Source organism: Podarcis raffonei, chromosome 13, assembly GCF_027172205.1.
Source record: "Podarcis raffonei isolate rPodRaf1 chromosome 13, rPodRaf1.pri, whole genome shotgun sequence".
In the NCBI taxonomy this organism is placed as follows: domain Eukaryota; kingdom Metazoa; phylum Chordata; class Lepidosauria; order Squamata; family Lacertidae; genus Podarcis; species Podarcis raffonei.
In genome coordinates this window covers 14,500,933-14,522,976 of record NC_070614.1, presented here as the reverse complement: position 1 = coordinate 14,522,976, position 22,044 = coordinate 14,500,933, and the positions used below count along the sequence as shown (strand labels likewise).

Genomic DNA, 22,044 nt, shown 5'->3' with positions numbered 1-22,044 from the left:
TGCTTCTGGTTTTGTTTTTGTTTTTTACAAATGTCCTCTCTTTGACACAGAGCCCTGAAGCCATGGCGCACGTCTCGCCCGCCGGAGAGGGCAGCGTGGCGGTAGTGGTGCGGGTGCGGCCGCAGACCCCCCGCGAGCGGGAGGGGAACCGCCAAAGCGTGGTGCGGGTGGTTGGAGACTGTATGTTGGTGTTTGATCCCGAGGAACCCAGCCCGCCGGGGGTCTTCGCCCAAGCTCAGGACCCTCCGTCGAAAAGGAAAGGCAAGAACCTGACGTTCGCTTTTGACCGGGTGTTCGGCGAGAGCGCTACCCAAGCAGAGGTGTTTGAGAATACGACCAAAGAGATCCTGGACGGTGTTCTGAATGGCTACAACTGTTCGGGTAAGGAGGCTGAAGGGGTGGGGCTTTTCATGGCTCTGCCGTCAAGACAGGCAATCTTCAAGGCCGTGCTGTGGCCTGACACCATAGATGAAGGCTAGAGTCGTGGTTCCCAATGTGGGGTTGTTTTTAAAAGTCTGGCACGGATGAATCCGTTTTCCATTACTTTCTATGGGAAAGCGCGCCTTGGTTTTGGAACGCTTTGGTTTTGGAACGGACTAAGTTTGAGAACCAAGGTACCACTGTACATTGGCCCCAGGATTTGAACGGCCTTCCAGCATCTGTTAATGATCCAGGTGGTTCAATGCACATCCCTGATCCTTAGGGGCTGACTCAGTGGCTGTGCCCTCCTTCTCTTCCAGTGTTTGCCTACGGTGCGACGGGTGCAGGGAAGACCCACACCATGCTGGGATCAGAGAAGGAACCGGGCATCATGTACTTCACCATGGAAGAGCTATACAAGCAAATAGAGGCCAGGAAGGAGGAGAAGCACTGCGAGGTCCTCGTCTCCTACCAGGAGGTACCGCCCATTTCTTACAGCTTCTTTCTACCTTAGGCTGCAGAGAGATGCAGTGTTCATAGCAGAGGTCAGACCGCCCCTAGCAGGAACCCAGTTTTGCAGTTTGACCTCCACACATACAGATAGGCAAGGGGAAATTCTGGGTTTGCCCTTGGTCTTGTTCTCTTCAGAAAGACTGCCTGAATTAGCGATATGTGAGAACAGGGCCTTTTCTGTGGTGGCTCCCCGCCTGTGGAACGCTTTCCCCAGAGAGGCTCTCCTGGTGGCGTCATTACACGCCTTTAAGCGCCAGGAAAAACATTCCTCTTTAACCACGCCTTTGGCCATTAAATAATCTTATAGCCTGTTAAAAGTGTTGGGCTTATTTTATTTTTGTTTATTTATTAGAAGAGCAATTGATTGTTAAACTAGTCCAGGAATTGTAGCTCTGGGAGGGGAATAGGGGTCTTCTAACAACTCTCAACACCGTCAACAAACTCCAGTTCCCAGGATTCTTAGGGGGGAAGGAAGTGACTTTTTAAAGTGGCATAATGCTCATTTAAATGTATAGTTCAGATGGGGTCCAATGCAGGAAAATGTCCATTGCAGGGGGTTGGACTAGATGACCCACGGGTCCCTTCCATTCTTCCAGTTCTATGATTCTATGTGTTATCAAGGCACTGAAGGCAAGTTTCATACCAGCTTAGCTACAATCAAAAATGTCTTGTGCGTGTTTTCTCTCCTGGGGCTGCAACCTGATTAAAGGCATTTTAAATGATGACTAAATCGATTAATCTATTGATTAATTTTGCATATGGGTAAGACGCTACGTCTCTGACACAAGAGGGACACCTTTTGGGGGCTGTGACAAATAACCATGTGCCAGTAAAACAGCACTTTCCATTTGCAGAAGGCAATACTTCTGATTTAGAGGAACCTCTGGAACAATAAGGGGCGCGGGTGACGCTGTGGGTTAAACCACAGTGCCTAGGACTTGCTGATCAGAAGGTCGGCGGTTCGAATCCCCGCGACGGGGTGAGCTCCCGTTGCTCGGTCCCTGCTCCTGCCAACCTAGCAGTTCGAAAGCACATCAAAGTGCAAGTAGATAAATAAGTACCGCTCCGGCGGGAAGGTAAACGGTGTTTCCGTGCGCTGCTCTGGTTCGCCAGAAGCGGCTTAGTCATGCTGGCCACATGACCTGGAAGCTGTACGCCGTCTCCCTCCGCCAATAAAGCGAGATGAGCGCCACAACCCCAGAGTCGGCCACGACTGGACCTAATGTCAGGGGTCCCTTTACCTTACTGGAACAATATGGAATGCAGCAGGGGCTCTGTGGCCCTCCAGATGTTATCGGACTCCAACTCCCATCAGCCTTTGCCAGCATGAGTGATGGTGAAGGATGCCGGGAGGCGGAGTCCACCAACTTCTGGTTCCCCATCCCCTCAGATATGGCACAGAAGGGAAGCACAGAGACGCCGTCCAAGAAAGCTCTTTGCTATTAGATCATGCACACATGTTGCAAGAGACATCATCTCAGAAGAGGAAAAAGGCCATTGGAAGAGGGTGCTTGCCACCTGCAGTTTCCATAAGTGAATTGTGTTTAAAAGTTACATTTTTTAAAAAAAACCAACCAGCTGCCTGATTAATTGGAGGCACCTTTTTAGTTGATTAAAAGCTTTGAAGCAATTGATCTAACTAATTAATCAATTAATCACTGCGGCCCGCATTGTTGCAGTCCTTGGGCTCCTGCCCATGGCATACGAAGTGCAGCTCAGACCTGTTGTTTGGCAGAACTTCCATCTAGTGCGTTCCCCAGTTCAAAGGGAACCCCGTTTTTTTACAGAGTAGCGTGCCATGCCTGTAATGGTGAGAGCGACGCCCAGGGTTCGCTGCTGCGATTTTGGCAAAGCCGGGTGCTCTTGTTTGCTTGCGATCTGCTTTGGCTTTCCTCCCTCAAAAAAATAATAATTAAAAAATCTGGAAAACTTTCCAGTTGATGGTTTGTTTCCCCGTACGTGTTGCCTTGTTCCTGCAAAGTATTCGGGGCAACCTACCCCGCACAGATGAAACTACCATTAAAACAGCCATATACGTTAAAAATCAAAAATATATTTTGCTGCCAGGCTAACAGGGTTGGCACACTAGTGGCCAGCATTGTGGAAACCTTTTGGGGAAAGTGTATTTCTGAGGTTTGATGGCTCATAACACCTGACTGGCTCTCTAAACTCTCATGCCCATTGGCTACGTTCAAATGAAGGAAAGTTCCTGCACATCAATCTAAGCAAGTTGTGCTTCCTTTTTCTGGTTCTTTGGCTATAACTTTTGATAGAATACAGGTGATTGAACAAACTTGGTTACCTTACACTCTTCATTAAAATATCTCTCCATTAATATATAATTTTATGGTATCACTCCAAAAATAAGTGGTGTTATGAGCCATCAAACCTCAGAAATACACTTTTTCCAAAAGGTTTCCACAATTTTGGCCACTAATTTCTGGCCACAATGCAGGCACTGGGGCTGGGGAGGCCCTGCCCTGGTTTTGCACGTCAAGCTTCATCAGAATTGGATGAAGCTACTTTTTAATCGGCAGAGAACGAATGAACCTTTTAGTTCCCTCCCTGCCCACATCAGATCACTAGATGCCCCCAAAAACTGATTGACTGGTTTATCTGAATTTAAGAAACATGAGCAGTTGCCTGCAGCCTGGAACAGCAAGTGGTGACTCTCTTGCTGCTTAGATCAGGAGGGAGTTGTGCTCTTAGCTACAGCTTCAAGCTGATTTTTCAGACATGATAGGGGTTGGAGCAAACACCCCAGCAGGAGCACCAGATTGGCTCTGCTAGGGTATTTGCACCTCGCTAACTTCATCTCCCAGTGAGCGACAGCGACACACCTGCTGGAAAACTAGTGGCTCTGCGCCAGCCAGAAAGCCACTTCTGGAGTGCTGACCCCCAGGAGACTTAAATGCACTGTATTGAAGCCCGATTCTTTCTTCCAGGTGTACAACGAGCAGATCCACGACCTGTTGGAACCGAAGGGCCCGCTGGCCATTCAGGAGGACCCAGAGAAAGGGGTTGTGGTACAAGGGCTGTCTTATCACCAGGTGGGTATGATGATTGCCTTGCAGGGAGGACAATATGGGGGGGTATATATGTACACGTGGGTGGCGCTGTGGTCTAAACCACTGAGCCTAGGGCTTGCCAGTCGGAAGGTCGGTGGTTCGAATCCCCGCAACGGGGTGAGCTCCCATTGCTCAGTCCCTGCTCCTGCCAACCTAGCAGTTTGAAAGCACGTCAAAGTACAAGTAGATAAATAGGTACCGGGCAGAATCCGTGACCAAGGGAAAGAGACGGTGGAAGAAGACTGGAAGAAATTTAAATTTTATCTTAAAAATTGTTGTAAAATTAGTGAGTGTTAAAATGTCATGGGTAAAGCATAGCAGATTTGCAGCGACAAATGATTGGATAAGAGGGGAAAAAAAGGTTAAAGAAAGGGAATTACAAGTAATTTAGATCAGGGGTTGCTGAAAAAGTTTAAAATAGGGATGCAGAAAAGGGAGGCATGGGGAAGTTGTTGAAATTGGGTATAAGGAAAAAAGATTATGAAATTATACATGTTTATATGTTTGTTTGTTTTTGTATTGTTGTTTGTAATGTCTTATATTATATGTTGGAAAATCAATAAAAAATTTATTTTAAAAAAAAAAAGATAAATAGGTACCACTCCAGCGGGAAGGTAAACGGCGTTTCCATGCGCTGCTCTGGTTTTGCCAGAAGCGGCTTAGTCATGCTGGCCACATGACCCAGAAAAACTGTCTGCGGACAAACGTCAGCTCCCTCGGCCAGTAAAGCAAGATGAGCGCCGCAACCCCAGAGTCGTTCATGACTGGACTTAACTGTCAGGAGTCCTTTAACTTTACCTTTTTATATGTGTACAGTGGTACCTCAGGTTAAGAACTTAATTCGCTCCAGAGGTCTGTTCTTAACCTGAAACTGTTCTTAACCTGAAGCACTTTAGCTAATGGGGCCTCCCGCTGTTGCCGCTGCTGCCTCACGATTTCTGTTCTCATCCTGAAGCAAAGTTCTTAACCCAAGGTAATATTTCTGAGTTAGCGGAGTCTGTAATCTGAAGCGTATGTAACCTGAAGCGCATGTAACCCGAGGTACCACTGTACATATATGTAATTAAAGAGCCCATCACTTGCTTAAGGGATTTCTCCAGCTGTGGTGGGAACATGAAGGAGAAGTTACTATTTGTGGCTGCTGCACGTGCTTTTCTCAATAGTCTCTCTCTCTGCTGGCCTGGGACTTTTTATTTGTTTTAATCCTTTATTGAAATTCATAGATATCATACAGTATCTTAAATCCACACATACAAAGAAAAAATAACCATACATAAATTTACAGTTAAATATTAAATTACTCTTTTCACATGTTTTCTAACTAAACAGTCTCTCTTTCTCTCTGCTGGCCTGTGACTTTTAGCCAAAATCGGCAGGCCAACTCCTGGAGATGCTGAGGCGAGGAAATCTGAACCGTACACAGCACCCCACAGACATTAACGCCACCTCTTCACGCTCCCATGCAGTCTTCCAGGTAAGTGTGGCAGAGATTGTTAGGGACCATACACAACTTTTGCAGGACACCGTAATTAGAAAGACAATAATTTCCCTCTTCATACAGGAAATATTATTTCTGTCCCTCAGTGTAGTGAAAGCTTTTTGTACGCTCATGATTATTTGTGCTTGTGATGGCATTTAGCTGGTCGTACGCGACCCCACAAAAGGTTTTGGGGCGGTTACACAGCTTACTTTCAAATCAGTGAGTGTCCTGTAACTTCCTGCTGAACTCCTGCAGCTTTTCATACCACAAATGCTGTGGTGTTTTTGTTTTGGTCCCACTTGCTTTGTGCTATAGTGGAAGACTGCCCCTCCAGATGGCAGTAGTGTGGTAACATCACGAAGCATCACGGAACTACTAATAAAGCAGCAATTAGAAATCCATGAGTAATGCACTATTATTGTGTCAGTGCTAAGTAGCAGAATACACCCATTGGAAAAACCCACCAGCCTGCAGAAGCCTTAAAAAACCAAAAACCATCAAATTTTATTATTTCGGTCACAAACCAGTTCCAGCTCACATAATATATCAGGGAAGTCATAAAACACGATAGGGATACATTTGAATTTGCAATTGGGTATAACAGGGACGCGGGTGGTGCTGTGGGTTAAACCACTGAGCCTAGAGCTTGCCGATTAGAAGGTCGGCGGTTCGACTCTCCGCAACGGGGTGAGCTCCCATTGCTCGGTCCCTGCTCCTGCCAACCTAGCAGTTCGAAAGCACGTCAGAGTGCAAGTAGATAAATAGGTACCTCTCCGGCGGGAAGGTAAACGGTGTTTCCATGCGCTGCTCTGGTTCACCAGAAGCGGCTTAGTCATGCTGGCCACATGACCTGGAAGCTGTACACCGGCTCCCTTGGCCAGTAAAGCGAGATGAGCGCTGCAACCCCAGAGTCATCCGCGACTGGACCTAATGGTCCTTTATAACAGGGACAATACAGATATATCAGCAGAAAAATATATAAGTTAAATCTTAATCACTAAAATATAACCTAAAATTGTCATTTAAGGCCTTAGTCATTATGGTAGCACAGCTTGTTCCCTAAGTTTTATGGCAGTCACACAGAATTTGGCCACCCTTAGCCTGATCTCTGGATCCTTGTCCTCTACCAGGGATTTTAGACATTGAAGTTTGGACCCATTTGGAGATTTTTGTATAGCAGGGGTGATAAATGCCACGCATATATCCTTGTAGAAACAACAGCGTTACAAGGCATGAGAGACAGTTTCTACCTCCATCAAGCCACAGGGGCAGACTCGTTCTGCGTATGGTTTACCCTCGAATCTGCACTGCAATAAGGCAGATGGCAGCACGTTGAATCTAGTGAGGGTAAACAACCATCTGTATTTAGGTATTTGTAATTTTGACAGAGATATTGCTGAGGTGAACCCTCTCGAAGCCTTGAATCATGAGGTCTGTTGCCCTATGTGTGGCTTCCTGGAGATATTTTGTCTTGCCGCTGTGGAAAATGGAGGTTAGACCAGATGGATCCTTGATCCGATCTGTATTCTTGTGGGGTAGGTAAAAAGGTAAAGGACCCCTGTCCTTTGTCCAGTCAAAGGCAACTCTGGGGTTGCAGTGCTCATCTCCCTTTCAGGCCAAGGGAGCTGGTGTTTGTCCGCAGACAGCTTTCCAGATCATGTGGCCAGCATGGCTAAACCGCTTCTGGCACAATGGGACACCGTGACGGAAACCAGAGCACCCGGAAACGCCATTTACCTTCCCACCACAGCAGTACCTATTAATCTGCTTGCACCGGTGTGCTTTTGAACTGCATTAAAAACTTCCCAATAACAGGACTGCCTTCAAGTGTTGTGTAGTTCTCCATCTCCTTGACATCTGATAGGAATGTTAGAATTCCTGATCCATGATTGCAGTCATGGGGTTTTTTGCCTTTCACATGACGTTATATGTTTTGACTCCACAGAGTGGGAAGTGACGGAAACAGGATGTTTGTGTTACTGTTTTCTGTGAAGTGGGACTATTGTCCTTTGTTCTTTTTGCTGTCTGATGCTAGAGAGAGGGAGCCATGTTGTAGTGCTCCATGTGTGTTTATATGTAAATAAAGTAGATTAGCCAAAATGCTGAGTTCTGTCACACGTGATGCGCAAACTGCGAATCCCTAAGTGTGCCAGTGTCAGTTGACATCGGTCGCTGTGATGTTCGGGCTGAAGAAAGCTTTTGAAGCTCCCGAACGAAAGACTAGGAGGGTGGGAACATGCCAGTCAGGCATGTGTCTCTGCCAGGGTCCTACTTGAGTGTAGGCTGAACTCCTGACAAGGAGGGCGTTCCACTACCTAGAAGGCCCTCTGCCTGGTTCCCTGTAACTTCACTTCTCAATGTCCAGGCCAAACAATGGAGGTGGAGGTGCTCCTTCAGGTATACAGGGCCGAGGCTGTTTAGGGCTTTAAAGGTCAGCACCAACGCAGATTCAACTGGCTGTCTCCAGTTCTGTTTTTCAGGAAGTTCAGTGCTCTTCCACCCACACCAAGGGATTCAGCACTTTTTAAATTTTTCAGATCCATGTGAAGCAACGGGATCGCGTTGTGGGCATCACCCGGGACCTTCAGGTGGCCAAGATGAGTCTGATCGACTTGGCGGGCTCCGAGCGGGCCTCTGCCACCAAGGCCAAAGGGGAGCGGCGGCGCGAGGGGGCCAACATCAACCGGTCCTTGCTGGCTCTCATCAACGTCATTAACAGCCTGGCTGATGCCAAGGTAACGCCTTTGCTACTTCTTCCTGCCCCTGGGTTTAGATTTCTGTGGTCTGCCTCTGAGTTTACTGTTCAGGGCCATCCTTGGCCATTGTTAAAGGGCATCTGAGTTCACTCAGTGGCAGTCATTCCTGCGTACATATTTTTATATAATAAAGTGTGTGTACAAAAATGCTTTGAAGGCTTTCAACATAATAAATCTGATTGTGTTATCCAGACTGGTAGAGGCTTGAAAATGTGCAGCATGATTCGGGGCGGGTGAAGAGTGTATATTGTCTGTTTTTATAAAGAAATAATGCCGTGCTGTAACATCCCCTCTAATTCTTCCATCCTGCACACAAACGTTCTGCAGAAACCATGGAAAATTTGGCTGCTGAAAATGAAGTCCTTTTCACCCCCTATTATATCTCAGCTTCACCACAAGGGGGTGAAGTTGTAAGGCTAACAGCACAAATATATTCTGCATAGAATTGTAGAGTTGGAAGGGACCCTGTAGATTATCTAGTCCAACCCCCTGCAATGCAGGAATATGAGACCTGCAGGTATAAGGCAGGATATGAATTTTAATAAATAATAATGCAGCTGTCCCTTACGGGGATTGAACCTGCAACCTTGGCATTATCAGCACCAGGTATGTTTACTCGTACATAAGACCCACTGTGTTCACTGGGACTTACCTCCAGGTAGATGTGCACTTGGGACTGTAGCCGCAGTAGCCACAGAAGAATTAAAGGGGAATTGTGGGCATTTTCCTGTGGGAACATGATTTTTATGAACCCAGTTTTTGTCTCTGCTTCCCTTTTGGCCCACAGGGCAAAAAGCCTCACATTCCATACCGGGACAGCAAGCTTACCCGCCTCCTAAAGGATTCGATCGGTGGGAACTGCCGGACCATAATGATAGCCGCCGTTAGTCCCTCTGCGCTTTCCTACGAGGACACTTACAACACCCTAAAGTATGCCAACCGAGCTAAAGAGATCAAACTCCTAGTAGGTATCCGAGAAAGCCAACCTCTTAAATCAGGCCGGAATTGCAACTTGTGCAAAAATGCGACGGCCTTTCTCTGTTCCCCATCTCAAAATTACCTGCTTTCTGTGCTTTGTCCTGGCCTGCAGATGAAAAGCAACGTGGTCAGTGTGGATTGCCATATCAGCCAATACGCAGCGGTTTGTGAGCAGCTGAAAGCAGAGGTAAGCAGACCCTGTTTCCTTTGGGTGGGAACCTGAGGAAGGGCGGGGGGGTCATCGTATAATGAAGCCTTCTTCACAGGGGATATGGTAGTCCATAGCTACTAGTCATGTTGACTTACCGTATTTTACGTTCTATAGGACGCACTTTTCCCCCTCCAAAAATTAAGGGGAAATGCGTGTGCGTCCTATGTAGAGAATGCATACATGTGTGTGCGTCCTTGGCTTCAGCGATAGCAACGCGAAGCCTCCGAAGTGCAGAGGGAGCGCTCCGGAGGCTTCGCATTGCTTTCGCTGAAGCCTGGAGAGCGAGAGGGGTCGCTACGCTCCGAAGGCTTCAGGCTGCTATCCCTGAAGCCTTCGGAGCGCAGCGCGAGTTCCCGCTGCGCTCCGGAGGCTTCGGGTTCCTTTTGCTGAAGCTGGGAGAGCAAGACTCTCCTGGCTTCAGCAGAGAGGGAGAGCTGCGCAGCGCCCCTTCAGCCAAGCGGGAGGAGAAATGGAAGGGGCTCCATTTCTCCTGCCGCTTCGCTGAAGGGGTGCTGAGCAGAGAGGGGGAGAATTTTATTTTCTTGTTCTCCCCCTCTAAAACAAGGTGTGTCCTATGGTCGGGTGCGTCCTATAGAGCGAAAAATGTGGTGCGTAACCTCCAGAATTAGCCAACAGCCCTGGCCAGTGGGTCATTTTTGAATTGCTAGACAAGGTATGCAATCCCTCTGTCTGGTTTAAAGTTTCACCGCAGTGTCAAAACTATGCTGTGTGGCAGTCAAGCTGTCGATTCTTTCTGTCTGCCTGCAAACCGATGCTTTGCATTTGCTTTCTCTCTCCCACCCCCTGTTAGCATTGCCATAGACCAAGCTTTTTGGGGACCCAGCAGCCTGTGCCGGATTACCAGATTGGCAGAGCAGGTCCCTCATGCCTTTTAGGGCTCCTGCAACAATGGATCAAAATTAATATTGATTTGATCTTGAAAGAAAATGGCAATCAAGCTTTCTTAGTTCAGTGTTTTCCCCTAGAGTATTCACACAGGGGTGGGCAAGAGAGGTTTCGACTGCCGTGGGGCCTTTGCACGGTTTAATCCGGGGCTGCCAGAGGCCTAGTTAGAAATCTAGAAAACTGGTGTGGCCACCAGAAAATACACCCTTTACAGAATAAAAAAGTGGTGAGTCTCAGTAAGCAACAGGAAAACACCTGAGCGCAGCCCCAAACAAGTGAAAGACAGGCAAAAAACACCCACTCAAAAGCCGTAAAACTTGATTTATTCTTTTAAGAAAGAGCAGGGGTCAGGAGGGTTGTCTGAGGGTGCCCACGGGTGCCGTGTTGAAGACCCCAGATACAAATGTTCCCTTCAGGCCCAGTTCCACTCGTGAAGGTCCTTAGAACTAGTCCTCCGTAGAAAGTCATTCAGGACAACACTGTAAACAATTAAAAACATTGGCAGGATTAAAAAAACAAACGCTTGCAATGTGACAGGAACTATTGTGATAACTGATTTTTAAAGAAAATATGGAGAACATTATACGATGCAGCTGGAAAAGAGTAACTATGGAACCCATGGAGGGAAGTCTAGGGATTCAGAGAATCCTATTTGTATATGATTATGATTTACATGTGAATGCAAATTTTAAATGGAAAATCGAAACCATGGTTGGTTTGTGATACAGGCAGTACACTGCGATCTTGGGAACTTCGCCCTGTGTGCGAAATAAATAACTTTTTTTTACGCCTTTCAGGTGGCCGAATTAAGAGGGCGGCTCCGAGCTTATGAGGAAAATGTCCCAGAGGTTAGACCCCATCTTGTACCGGCTGTTCTGACTCCTTCCAGACCTGGCCAGGATGAGTTTCTCAGGTAGGTCTGCTGTATCTTACTACACAGGAAGCATTGGAGTCGATACCTTTTGATATGGACAAGACTGCAAGAAGCCTGTGCAAAGTGAGGCATTTAAAGCTGAAATCTAGCCAATCATGGACCCCAGGATTTGAAGGATCTGTTTCAGCCCGAAGTCCTCCTCCCAGCCTCTTCTTTTCCTTCCCTAAAAACCTAGGCTCCTATTTTTTCTAAGATATTCAGAGACATGCAGTGCTTAAATTTTCCTTTTCCTTTTTTTTTTTTTTTTTTACCACAGCAACCACGAGGCCTAGAAATTTGCCTCTATTTAGAAAATAGATTCTCAAGTGTTGTGGGATCCACTGTCAGAGGACTTCGTCCACAATAATAATTTAATAATAATAATTTTTTTAAAAAATTATATCCTGCCCATCTGTCTGGGTTTCCCCGGCCACCCTGGGCGGCTTATAACATATATATAAAAACACAACAAAATATCAAACATTTAAAGAAAACAAAATATCCTATGCAAGCAGCAAACAGACCAATAAATCAATAGAAACCAACAATAACAATAATAAATAGTTTATAGTCATGCCCAAATTAAAATAAAATGCCGCATCCACACCATGCTGCGAGCTATAGTTTGTTTAGGGTACGGAGAGTTGTTAGAAGACACACACACACCCCGCTCCCCTCACGAAACTACAATTCCCAGATTTCCCTAGGAAATGGAGTTGATTGTTAAACCGCTCTGAGAGGGAAGGGATGGTCTCCGAACAACTCTTTCTTCACCCTTAACAAACTACAGCTCCCAGAATTCTTTGAGGGAAGCAGCAAGTGGCGTAACAGGGCTTTCAATGCACGCTGTGTGAACGTCTAGTGTTAGCTACTTGTATCGCTGGGGCAGGGACAGATTTAGGTTTGATGACGCCCTAAGCCACTGAAGGTAATGGGGCCCTTTATATGTCCAGCTGTCCTTTGTCAACAACAAATTGTCGCAGTTTTTTGTGTTGAATATATGCTATATTTATGGACCTAATAGGTATCTAAAGCCATTTGCACATAATTGTTGAAATTGTTGAACTGAAATACAATTAAGAAGAAGTATATTAATAGTGAAATACAATTACAAAGAAGTATATTAATAGTAAAATAATTATTAAGCCCTAACTTAAAATGATTTTTTATTCATAACAAACTTAATAATGCAAACATATTGGCATTTAGCAATAACAAAAGTTCCTTTAGAAACACAATTTACAAAGATTCATAATCTAGGCTCTTGAAACTTGCTATAACATGAAATAGTAATAGCAAACCAGTGATATTTTAGGGAGCAGGCTAGCAGGTGTGGCCCATTACTTACACCATAGGAGCCGACACAACACAAAACACTGTTGCTGCATGTAGGTTTTATTTTATTTATCTTATATTTTGGAAATGTACATCCAGGTTTTTTTTTCCCTTTAAATTTTTTGGGAGCCCCCAAGTGAGTGGGGCCCTAAGCTATAGCTTATATGTAAATCTGGCACTGCACTGAGGTAAGGAGAGAGGTACAGATAGTTTAATTGCCTACCCAGGGCAGGAGTGGGCCATGGACGAGAATAAAACCGTCTGAGAGCTGGCCTCATGTCTAGCAGCCCAAACTATGAAACAGGACGTCCTTGGTTTGAATTTCACCCCCTCTCCAGACTTTCTCAGACTGAGCAAGGCTTTGCCCCCAGAAGGTTAGACCAGATGTCCTTTGGGTTTCCTACCAGCGCTTGGTAGAGAATGGTTGGTGACACCCCACTCCTGCACTTGGTACAGGTCAAAGGAGGCTTGTTCCGACTGCGAGGCCCCGGATAAGGGCGATGGCGAGGCAGAGCTGTTGAAACCGAATGATGGTGCCTCTTGTTCAGGAAAAAGCAGCACAGCAGAGCAGGTAAGGGCCAGGAAGTTTGTGGGATGGGCATCGAGGTCAGGAGATCTCAGCACGTGGATCGTTTTTCCTGAGGCTTTTCCACCCAGAGATCCGCTCAGTATCTGCAGTGCCTCTCTTGAAGATTCACACGTGGTGCTTCTTATAACTGACCGCTGAGACTGTTTCTCGGCTAATCCTGGAGCACCCCACAGAGATTGCCCCACGAGGCAGCAAGTGGATTTGTGGGTGCTTTGATCAGCACCCTGAGGGTGTTCTTTTATCATCCGCACCCAGGGGAATTGGGAGCGTTGCATGACATCGCAGCAGCTCGTCCAATTGTGTGTTGTTTCTTAAAAATAAATAAATTTATTTATTTGGTTTTTCAGATTAAACTTTTACAATCACATATCCAACATACAACACAAAAGCCAAGATTCCAAAGAATCTCCTGGAATTCCCTCCTCCCCTTTGTGGGTCCTATTGCTAATCATATCCTCCTGTATCTTTTTTGATAATCCAAATCTTTTACATCTCCATTATGTCCAAAATTCACCTTTAAACTACAAGCGGTTATTCAGATCGTCCAATTGTCAGGTGGGCATGTTGCACACGATGGGTAGAATTTAGCATCCGGTATATATTATACTAGGACGCGGGTGGCGCTGTGGGTTAAACCACAGAGCCTAGGACTTGCCGATCAGAAGGTTGGCGGTTCGAATCCCTGCAACGGGGTGAGCTCCCGTTGCTCGGTCCCTTCTCCTGCCAACCTAGCAATTCGAAAGCACGTCAAAGTGCAAATAGATAAATAGGTACCGCCCCGGCGGGAAGGTAAACGGCGTTTCCGTGCGCTGCTCTGGTTCGCCAGAAGCGGCTTACTCCTGCTGGCCACATGACCTGGAAGGCCAATAAAGCGAGATGAGCGCTGCAACCCCAGAGTCGGTCACGACTAGACCTAATGGTCGGGGGTCCCTTTACCTTTACCTATATATTATACAAATTTTACACCTGCATAACCCCCCGCCACACACATGCCTTTTTGCTGTGTTTGATAGATTCAGGAACTGGGGGGGGACCCCATCTGCTGTGGCACAGAGTCCTCAGATCCAGCTGAGAAACAGGAGAAGCTGAATGCTCGGTTGCAAGGAATGGATAAAAAGCAGCTGATGAGGTGAGTTGACGTCTTTCCACCCGGATACAAGGAGAGCGAGGTCCTCTTATCCTGCCATCTCATGCAGGTTTAAGCACATATCAGGTTGGCAGTCAAATTGATGTCACAGACATTTCATTCTTTCCAAAATACAGTGGTACCTCGGGTTACAAACACTTCGGGTTACAGACTCCGCTAACCCGGAAGTAGTATCTGAGGTTAAGAACTTTACCTCAGGATGAGAACAGAAATCGCGTGCCAGCAGCAGCGGGATGCCCCATTAGCTAAAGTGGTACCTCAGGTTAAGAACGGCTTCAGGTTAGGAAGGGACCTCCGGAACAAATTAAGTTCGTAACCAGAGGTACCACTGTACAGTGGTACCTCGGGTTACATATGCTTCAGGTTACAGATTCCGCTAACCCAGAAATAGTACCTCAGGTTAAGAACTTTGCTTCAGGATGAGAACAGAAATCGTTCTCTGTTGGCGCAGTGGCAGCGGGAGGTCCCATTAGCTAAAGTGGTACCTCAGGTTAAGAATGGTTTCAGGTTAGGAAGGGACCTCCGGAACAAATTAAGTTCGTAACCAGAGGTACCACTTTACTGCTTATCTGCAGGATGGGGAAGGAACCATGCCGATTCCTTTATGCTCTTTTGCAGCGTACACAACATACATTCAAAGTACACGACTTCCCCCACTTGAATCCTGGGTCCTGAGTCTTTCACTCTGTGAAAGGCAAAATACGGTTCCTCAGGATTCTTTGGCGAAAGCCATGTGCTTTAATCGTATGTTGCATACACAGCCTTTGCTCCTGTCTTGTCCATTAAACTTTAATTAGTTTAATGTTAAGTGAACGTCCAGTGCGCTTCCAACGCCATAAATCATATCTCAGCAGAGAATTTCGTGCAGCGGTGAAGAAGGCAGGAGAGTCAGTACCTTTCAATGAAGAATCCTGGAGCAAGCACTTTGGAACTCAGGAAAAAACTTTATTTACAAAAGAAAACCCTGGCGATAAAGCACACATGCTCTTATCTCCGGCATAAAGAAAACTTTACTCTAAACCTAACTCATATCAGCCCACCGGCCACAAATTGAGTGAACTGACTATTTATACAAACTAACTCACATTCTTGGATGCTTAATGACTTCCAGCTGCTCAGTGATTAGAGCGACTTGTTACCTCTTAACCCTTTAGTACCAACATGTCTCTCCCATTGTGATCCCGTGGTTATTTTCGATCTTTCTTACTGTCTCAGGCTGGTAACATCAATCTTGCACGTGGCACAAAGGCAGTATGCCCTTCTGAAAGCTGCCAACCTCCTCACCCCGGATACGAGGGTCGACTTTGAAGGGCTGGGCAGCTTGGTGTCGGGAGAGGCCTGTGAGGCCCCAGACGTTTCCGCTGTAAAGGAGCAAGTTGGGGAACCGGATGCAGCTACTCGAGGCAGCCTGGAGCCAGAAGTGCAGCAGCTCGTGGATAATGGTGATTTGGGGGGGGGGGGGGACGACAGCGTTGAAATTTATTTTAATTTTATTTATTTGTTGGATTCATATACAGCCCTATACCCGAAGGTCTCAGGGCGGTTCGCAGAACAAAATCAGAATATTAAACCACAAAATATATCATCAAAATAAAAACAACAACCCAATAACCCCCACAACCACATTTTAGGATCAAATAGGATCAAATCAACCAAAGACTTGGTTAAAAAGGAACGTATTTGCCTGGCGCCTAAAGGTGTATAATGAAGGCGCCAGGCGAACTTCCCTGGGGAGAGCATTCCACAGACGGGGAGCCACTGCAGAGAAGGCCCCGTTCTCGTGTTGCCACCCTCCGAACCTCTTGAGGAGGCCCGCAAAGAAGGGCCTCAGAAGGTGATCTCAGGGTCCAGGCGGGTTCATATGGAAAGAGTCAGTCCTTGAGGTATTGTGGTCCTGAACCGTTTTAAGGTTTTATGGGTCAAAACCAGCACTTTCAATTGGACCCAGAAACTAATTGGTAGCCAGTGCAGTCAGATCAGAAATAGCAGTGAATGGGATTGGCTGAGTGCAGGGTTCTCCCATTGGCTGACTGGGGGGGGGTTGGCTGAGTGAAGGGTTCCCCCATTGGCTCACTGGGGGGTTGGCTGAATGAAGGGTTCCGCCATTGGCTGAGTGAAGGGTTTCCCCATTGGCTGACTGGGGGGTTGGCTGAGTGCAGGGTTCTCCCATTGGCTGACTGGGGCATTGGCTGAAAGAAGGGTTCCCCCATTGGCTGATTTGTCCAGTCTCCCGGGTCCATGCCCTTGGGTGTGCGTCTCTCTGTTAGGCTGCCAGTTTTCATTGCTGTCTCCCTCTGTGTTGCAGCTGCCCTCCCGCCTTCCCTTCCTGCAGCTGAGCGTGTCGATCCAACGGGCGGTCCTGGGGTCTTGCCCGCTTCACCAGAAAGGGGGCCAATGCCAGGCGCAGCTTTCAAGACCCCCCACCTTCCAACAAAGAAGCGAAGGAAGTCGGCAGAGAGCCCACCGCTGTCCGAAAGGAGCTCCCCTTCTACCCCCAAGGGGCGGGCCAAGCGTCGGCGGAAGAATCCCCTCTCCCCACAGCAAGTGGGCTCTCTGAAGGAATGGGCTGCTTTCCCCCAGGCTGACTGCACCAGTACTCCTCTCGTGGATAAAGCCAGGTCTTCTAGTCCGTGCAGTCTCCGCCCGCTGCCGTGCTGCCCTTTGACAGTTACGAAGACCCGTAGGCCTCTGGGCACCTCAGCCGCCCAGAATTGCTCCACGCCAGCTCCGCCGAGGGGCCTGAACACCACCTTCGACCTCTGCGAGGTTCCCTGCCCTCCGGACGTGAAACCCAGCGCTCCTGAATGCCCTGCCTGGGAGAGTGTCCAGCACCTCTCTAACCACCAGGGGGCACCTTTCATACCCAGGTGGGTGCCTCTGAACTGCAAGGCCCTCTGGCATTTCCTTCCCTTTGCAAGAGGTTTGGCCCAGGGGGCCTCAGACACAAACCATGCCAATACTTGCGGTTCCCAGTTGAAAGCATAGGGGGCAATCTCTGCCAAGCAGCAGGGAAGAATCCCACGAAACACAGTTCCTGCCTCCACTCTTACAAGTCAAAAAGCCATGGCACAAAAGGAAAAAGCAATGGGGAGGGTGGAGGAAAAGGATTACACTCAGACAACAAATTCCTGATGTTACCAGGCTCTTCTAACGACCAGGTTGGGTGGAAATGGGCTGCTTGTAGTTCAAAAAGGAAAAAAAAAACAGGCCTGCGTGGCCTTTTGATAACCCAAACGTCTTGGAAGTGGCTTTTATACAGCCAAAAGTTGCTGTCCTTACAGACCTTCTGGGCCCTAGCAGGAATCTACTTGTCACTCTTGCTGTGGTAGTTAAGGCTCTCAGTGGCCTAACTGGTACCGTCACCTCCAGAGGAGATGGTCCTGCTACTCATCCTCCAAGAGAGTTGCTTCTACAATCATTTCAAGTTGGGATTGGGGAGGAAGGCATGAGCCCAGCTGTTAAAAGCAGCACAGGATGTTTCCCATTTCCCAGCAAAGTCTACAAAAAGTTAAAACAGTTGAGACCTGTCTGCATTGCCTGAAAGTTCCTAGTCTTTAATATAGCCTTGCAAATAGTTACTAGCCTGCAAGCATTTTTGCTAGCTGGTTGGGTTTGTACGTTAGGTGCAGAGGAGGGCCAGAGCGCTCCCCTTCCCGGTTCCTCTGCCAGTCTGCTCATTTGCCTCCATTCAGTTCTTTGTCGCCTGCGGCCACCAGGCAGATTTTTAAGTGCAAGGCCACTTTAAGAGGCGTGCACCTTTTTTTGGCAGCCAATCCCTGCCTTTGTCCCGTATCTCTTGGCGAATTACAGGTGACCAGTTTCCTTGGGGTGAGGAGGGGGGAGGGCAGCAGCCAAACCCTCCTGGAGAATGTGCTTCTTGCATTTAACTCCTGCAATCCTTTCAGTTCCAGGGCGTCCATGCCAGTCTTCACCATGAAGGGCTCCTCCATTCCTCGATCATCCTCCTTGGCCTCCAAAGCCTCAACGCAGAAGAGAAGGCACACCACAAAGTAAGCTCACTCTCCTTCTCAATAGGCTTGTCCTGGGAACACGCCTATGTCCTCCTGGCCCCAATTGAGGTCATCAAAACAAGGGGATCCCTGCATTCAAGGCTGCCAAACCTACTTACAAATATCGGTGAGAAGATGATCCCTGCCCTTAGGCTCCCAGCCCAAAGAGGCACGATACAAAAGGAAAAGTGGGCTGGGAGGGAGGAGGAAAAAGCTCAGACACTAATTCTAAGCAGTTGGTCCCTTACTTTTCTCGCCCTGATCTGGCCACAGTGATCCATGCGACAGTCACCTCCAGGCTTGATTATTGTAACTCGCTCTATGTGGGGCTGCCCTTGAAGCTGACCCAGAAACTCCAGCGGGTGCAGAATGCTGCAGCAAGGCTCCCTACGGGATCCTTGCTGCGGGATCACATTCATCCAATGCTTTTCCAGCTGCACTGGCTCCCGGTGGCGTACAGGGTCAGGTTTAAGGTGCTGGTTGTGACCTTTAAAGCCCTATGCGGCCTAGGACCCACGTACCTACGGGACCGCCTCTCCTGGTATGCCCCGCAAAGGACCTTAAGGTCCACAAATGACAACACTTTGGAGGTCCCAAGTCACAAGGTGGTTAGATTGGTCTTAGCTAGGACCAGGGCCTTTTCAGTACTGGCCCCGACTTGGTGGAACGCTCTGTCTCAAGAGACTAAGGCCTTGCGGGACTTGATATCTTTCCACAGGGCCTGCAAGACAGAGCTATTCCGCCTGGCCTTTGGTTTGGACTCAGTCTGGCCCTTATGTTTACCCTTTCCTTACGGTTTTGATCCATAGGCTACTTTTAAAATGAGGCTGCATTTTAAACATTTTAAATTGTAATTTAATTGTCCCTCCCCCCCATTATGTTTTTATTGTAGTTTTACTGGTGTTAGCCGCCCTGAGCCCGGCTCTGGCCATGGAGGGCGGGGTATAAATAAAATTTATTATTATTATTATTTATTGTTATTAGAGGGCTTTTAATGAGGAGCAGGAACGGGGGGGGGGTGTAGAGGAGCTGAATGTTGCTGGCCTTTCTGCAGGGCTGCTGGAGAAGCCTTGCAACCCAATCTCTCTCCCTCTTTTTAGCCCCGCCTCCTACTCGCTGGGTGCGCCACGCAGCCGCATTGCCAGGCTCCAGGGCACGTCACTCAAGTCTTCACGGGTCACGAGCGCGCCAGGTAAACTGGGTCTGGCTAATAGTAGTGCCTCTGCCCATATTCTCCCAAATGGTTAAGCCCACAGAGCTCTGATTGTGCAGAGAACAAGGCTGGGGAATGCTTAAGGGGAAGAGCAGGCAGGAGAAGATTGGGAGGTGGGGAGATGCTGGAAGCTGAAGTTGTAAGAGGGTTTAGTGAGCAGGAGGAGTCTGGCAGAGAGCAGTCCAGAAGCAGAGGCAGAAGCAGAGGCTGGAAAGGAAGAAGGCTAAGAAGTGGAAATGAGGTACTGTATTTTTCGCTCCATAAGGTGCACCTACTTTTTTTTGGGGGGGGGGGTTAAAGGGAAAAAAATATGCGGCTCTTGGGGGAGGTGGGGGAAGTGAGAGAGCCTCGCTCTGTCCCTTCCCCCACCTCCCGCAAAAGCCAGGGATAGCCGCTCGAAGCTTTCCCAGGGCAGTGGGATGAAGGCTCCCCGCTCCCCTGCGGAGGCTTCCCGGGCTACCCCAGAGCTGCTTATGGGGCTGGCAGGGGAAAGCCCGGGTCCCCCAGCCCCAGGGACCACACATTCGCTCCAGACATTTCCCTTTAGATTTTAAGAGGGGGAAAGTGCGTCTTATGGAGCGAAAAAAACAGTAGGCTGCTGAAGAGTCACAGGTGTCTCCCCACCCCCCTGCTGTGACAAGCTTCCATCTCCCTTTGTCTCCCAGAACCAGAAGAGGCATGAAGAGAGCAGAGGAGAAGTTAGCTCCATGCAGGCACAGTCTCCAATTGCTTAGGGGAAAACCCTGGAGAGAAGGGGACTTAGGCAGCTGTAGAGAGGTGTTTCGTGGGGGCAAGACCTGCCAAAGATGAGCTGCTGGGCTCATTAGGCCTGAAACGCCTGCGCAGGTCTATTTTTGCTAACAAAGAGTTACCTCCAACTCGCTCAGGGTGGGTTCCTGCTAGCTAGCTACTGTCAGTCTAATAGGGCGAATGAGGCCCTGCCTTCCCCACCTTAGTTAGCTCCTACCTGCCTGCCTTCTTATTTACTTATAACCAGTCAAGGGGTGGCTTTGACTGCCATTGGCTGTGCCTCCACCTATGGTTGGTCTCCCTGCCTTCCGCCTCCCAGTCCCATTGGGCACCAGTCGCTTGTAGATTTACCCGGCAACTCCCTTCCTAATCTGGGCTCTCCCTACAGGACAACCCTCTGGCAATCTTGCATGGAAATGGCGCTAGGAAGATTCCATCGCTCCTGAAGGATTGTACCCCATCTTCAGTTGTGTCGTATTCTATAAAGATGAAAATCCTCATTGCCCACTCTTTGGTCCCTCAGCATCTGTTGATGGTATATTATTCGGAATATTATCCTGTATATTTAACATAATATATATATTAAAAAACAAAAGCAGGAAAAGATAGATATATAGATCTTCCTGCTTTTTATATAGATTAGGGTTTTTTTTTTAAAAAAACTTACCATAAAAAGCTTTAATAAAATGTATGATATATATATATATAGAGAGAGAGATGTAGAACAATGAAATATAAATTTATTTTTTGACATCGCATCAGATATTACTTATGCCCTATTCTGGTTCGTCAGTTCTTACTTTCTACTCTTTTCCTCCTGGACGTGACTGTTTGCAGTTCTATAAATTCACAAAATTCTGAATGAATGAATTATACATTTTCCTATTACCCTACACTTTATTCTTCCAAAACGTCATAAAGTTTGGCCAATGAAATGTTTATTTTCCTGTTCCCCCACGCACTAGCAATATTTGTAAATTTTAAAGCACAAACCACATCCCATATCCTCATCATCCAATCCCTTAAGGAAGAGGGTTCTTCCCCCCCCCCTTTTCTTTTGTGACTAATTGTCATCTCTGTATCGACAGAGAAAACCCATGATTTCGCATTACCAAATAAAATAACAAGTCAAATGGTAATTTCTCCTCATCACATGTACTTTCTTTTGAATAGCAGGTGATTTTTTTCTTGTGCTTTCTGACCCTGTCTCCTGTATAAAGATGCCTTGTCACAAGGGCAAACAAAGATAACCTCAACAAATGTAGTAACACGGAGGTGGACATTTCTCATTGGCTACTCCAGTGTTGGAGAGCACGCTCCCTGCTGAAATAAGAATAGGCCCCATCAGTATTGGCATGCCGCTGGCTTGTGAAGACGCTCCTGTTTAGACAATCCTTTCCCTGACTTGAAGCTCTTGCTCTATTTACTTGTAATTGCCATTTTTACCCTTTTATTCGTTGTGTTGTTTTTATGGGCTCCTTTTATTGTTGCATTTCAATTGGGGGTAAAATAAACACATTAACTGAAAATAATGCTTTGATGAAACTGCTTTGATGTGTATTATGCACTCTTATATTTTTGTCACCAGTTTTTATACAGTCGTACCTTGGATCCCGAACGCCTTGCAACTCGAACATTTTGACTCCCGAACACCGCAAGCCCAAAGTGAGTGTTCTGGTTTGCAAACGTTCTTTGGAATCCGAACATCCTCCGTGGCTTCCGATTGAGTGCAGGACGCTCCTGTAGCCAATTGGA

The 22,044-nt window shown here is 47.4% G+C and overlaps 1 protein-coding gene across 1 annotated transcript in view; it reads left to right on the top strand.

Annotated features, from left to right (window-relative positions):
- KIF18B (kinesin family member 18B) overlaps window positions 1–21,821 on the top strand; it is a 28,608-nt gene extending 6,787 nt beyond the window's left edge. Inside the window, exons 2-16 of the mRNA XM_053361604.1 lie at window positions 51–381; window positions 741–898; window positions 3,879–3,983; window positions 5,365–5,475; window positions 8,019–8,216; window positions 9,025–9,201; window positions 9,328–9,402; window positions 11,130–11,245; window positions 13,037–13,151; window positions 14,183–14,298; window positions 15,532–15,758; window positions 16,622–17,183; window positions 18,222–18,326; window positions 19,427–19,518; window positions 20,678–21,821. Coding sequence (XP_053217579.1) covers window positions 63–381; window positions 741–898; window positions 3,879–3,983; window positions 5,365–5,475; window positions 8,019–8,216; window positions 9,025–9,201; window positions 9,328–9,402; window positions 11,130–11,245; window positions 13,037–13,151; window positions 14,183–14,298; window positions 15,532–15,758; window positions 16,622–17,183; window positions 18,222–18,326; window positions 19,427–19,518; window positions 20,678–20,715 — 2,514 coding nt within the window. The 5' untranslated portion in view covers window positions 51–62 and the 3' untranslated portion in view covers window positions 20,716–21,821. The remainder of the gene's footprint in view (window positions 1–50; window positions 382–740; window positions 899–3,878; window positions 3,984–5,364; window positions 5,476–8,018; window positions 8,217–9,024; window positions 9,202–9,327; window positions 9,403–11,129; window positions 11,246–13,036; window positions 13,152–14,182; window positions 14,299–15,531; window positions 15,759–16,621; window positions 17,184–18,221; window positions 18,327–19,426; window positions 19,519–20,677) is intronic.
- Window positions 21,822–22,044: the final 223 nt, after the last annotated feature.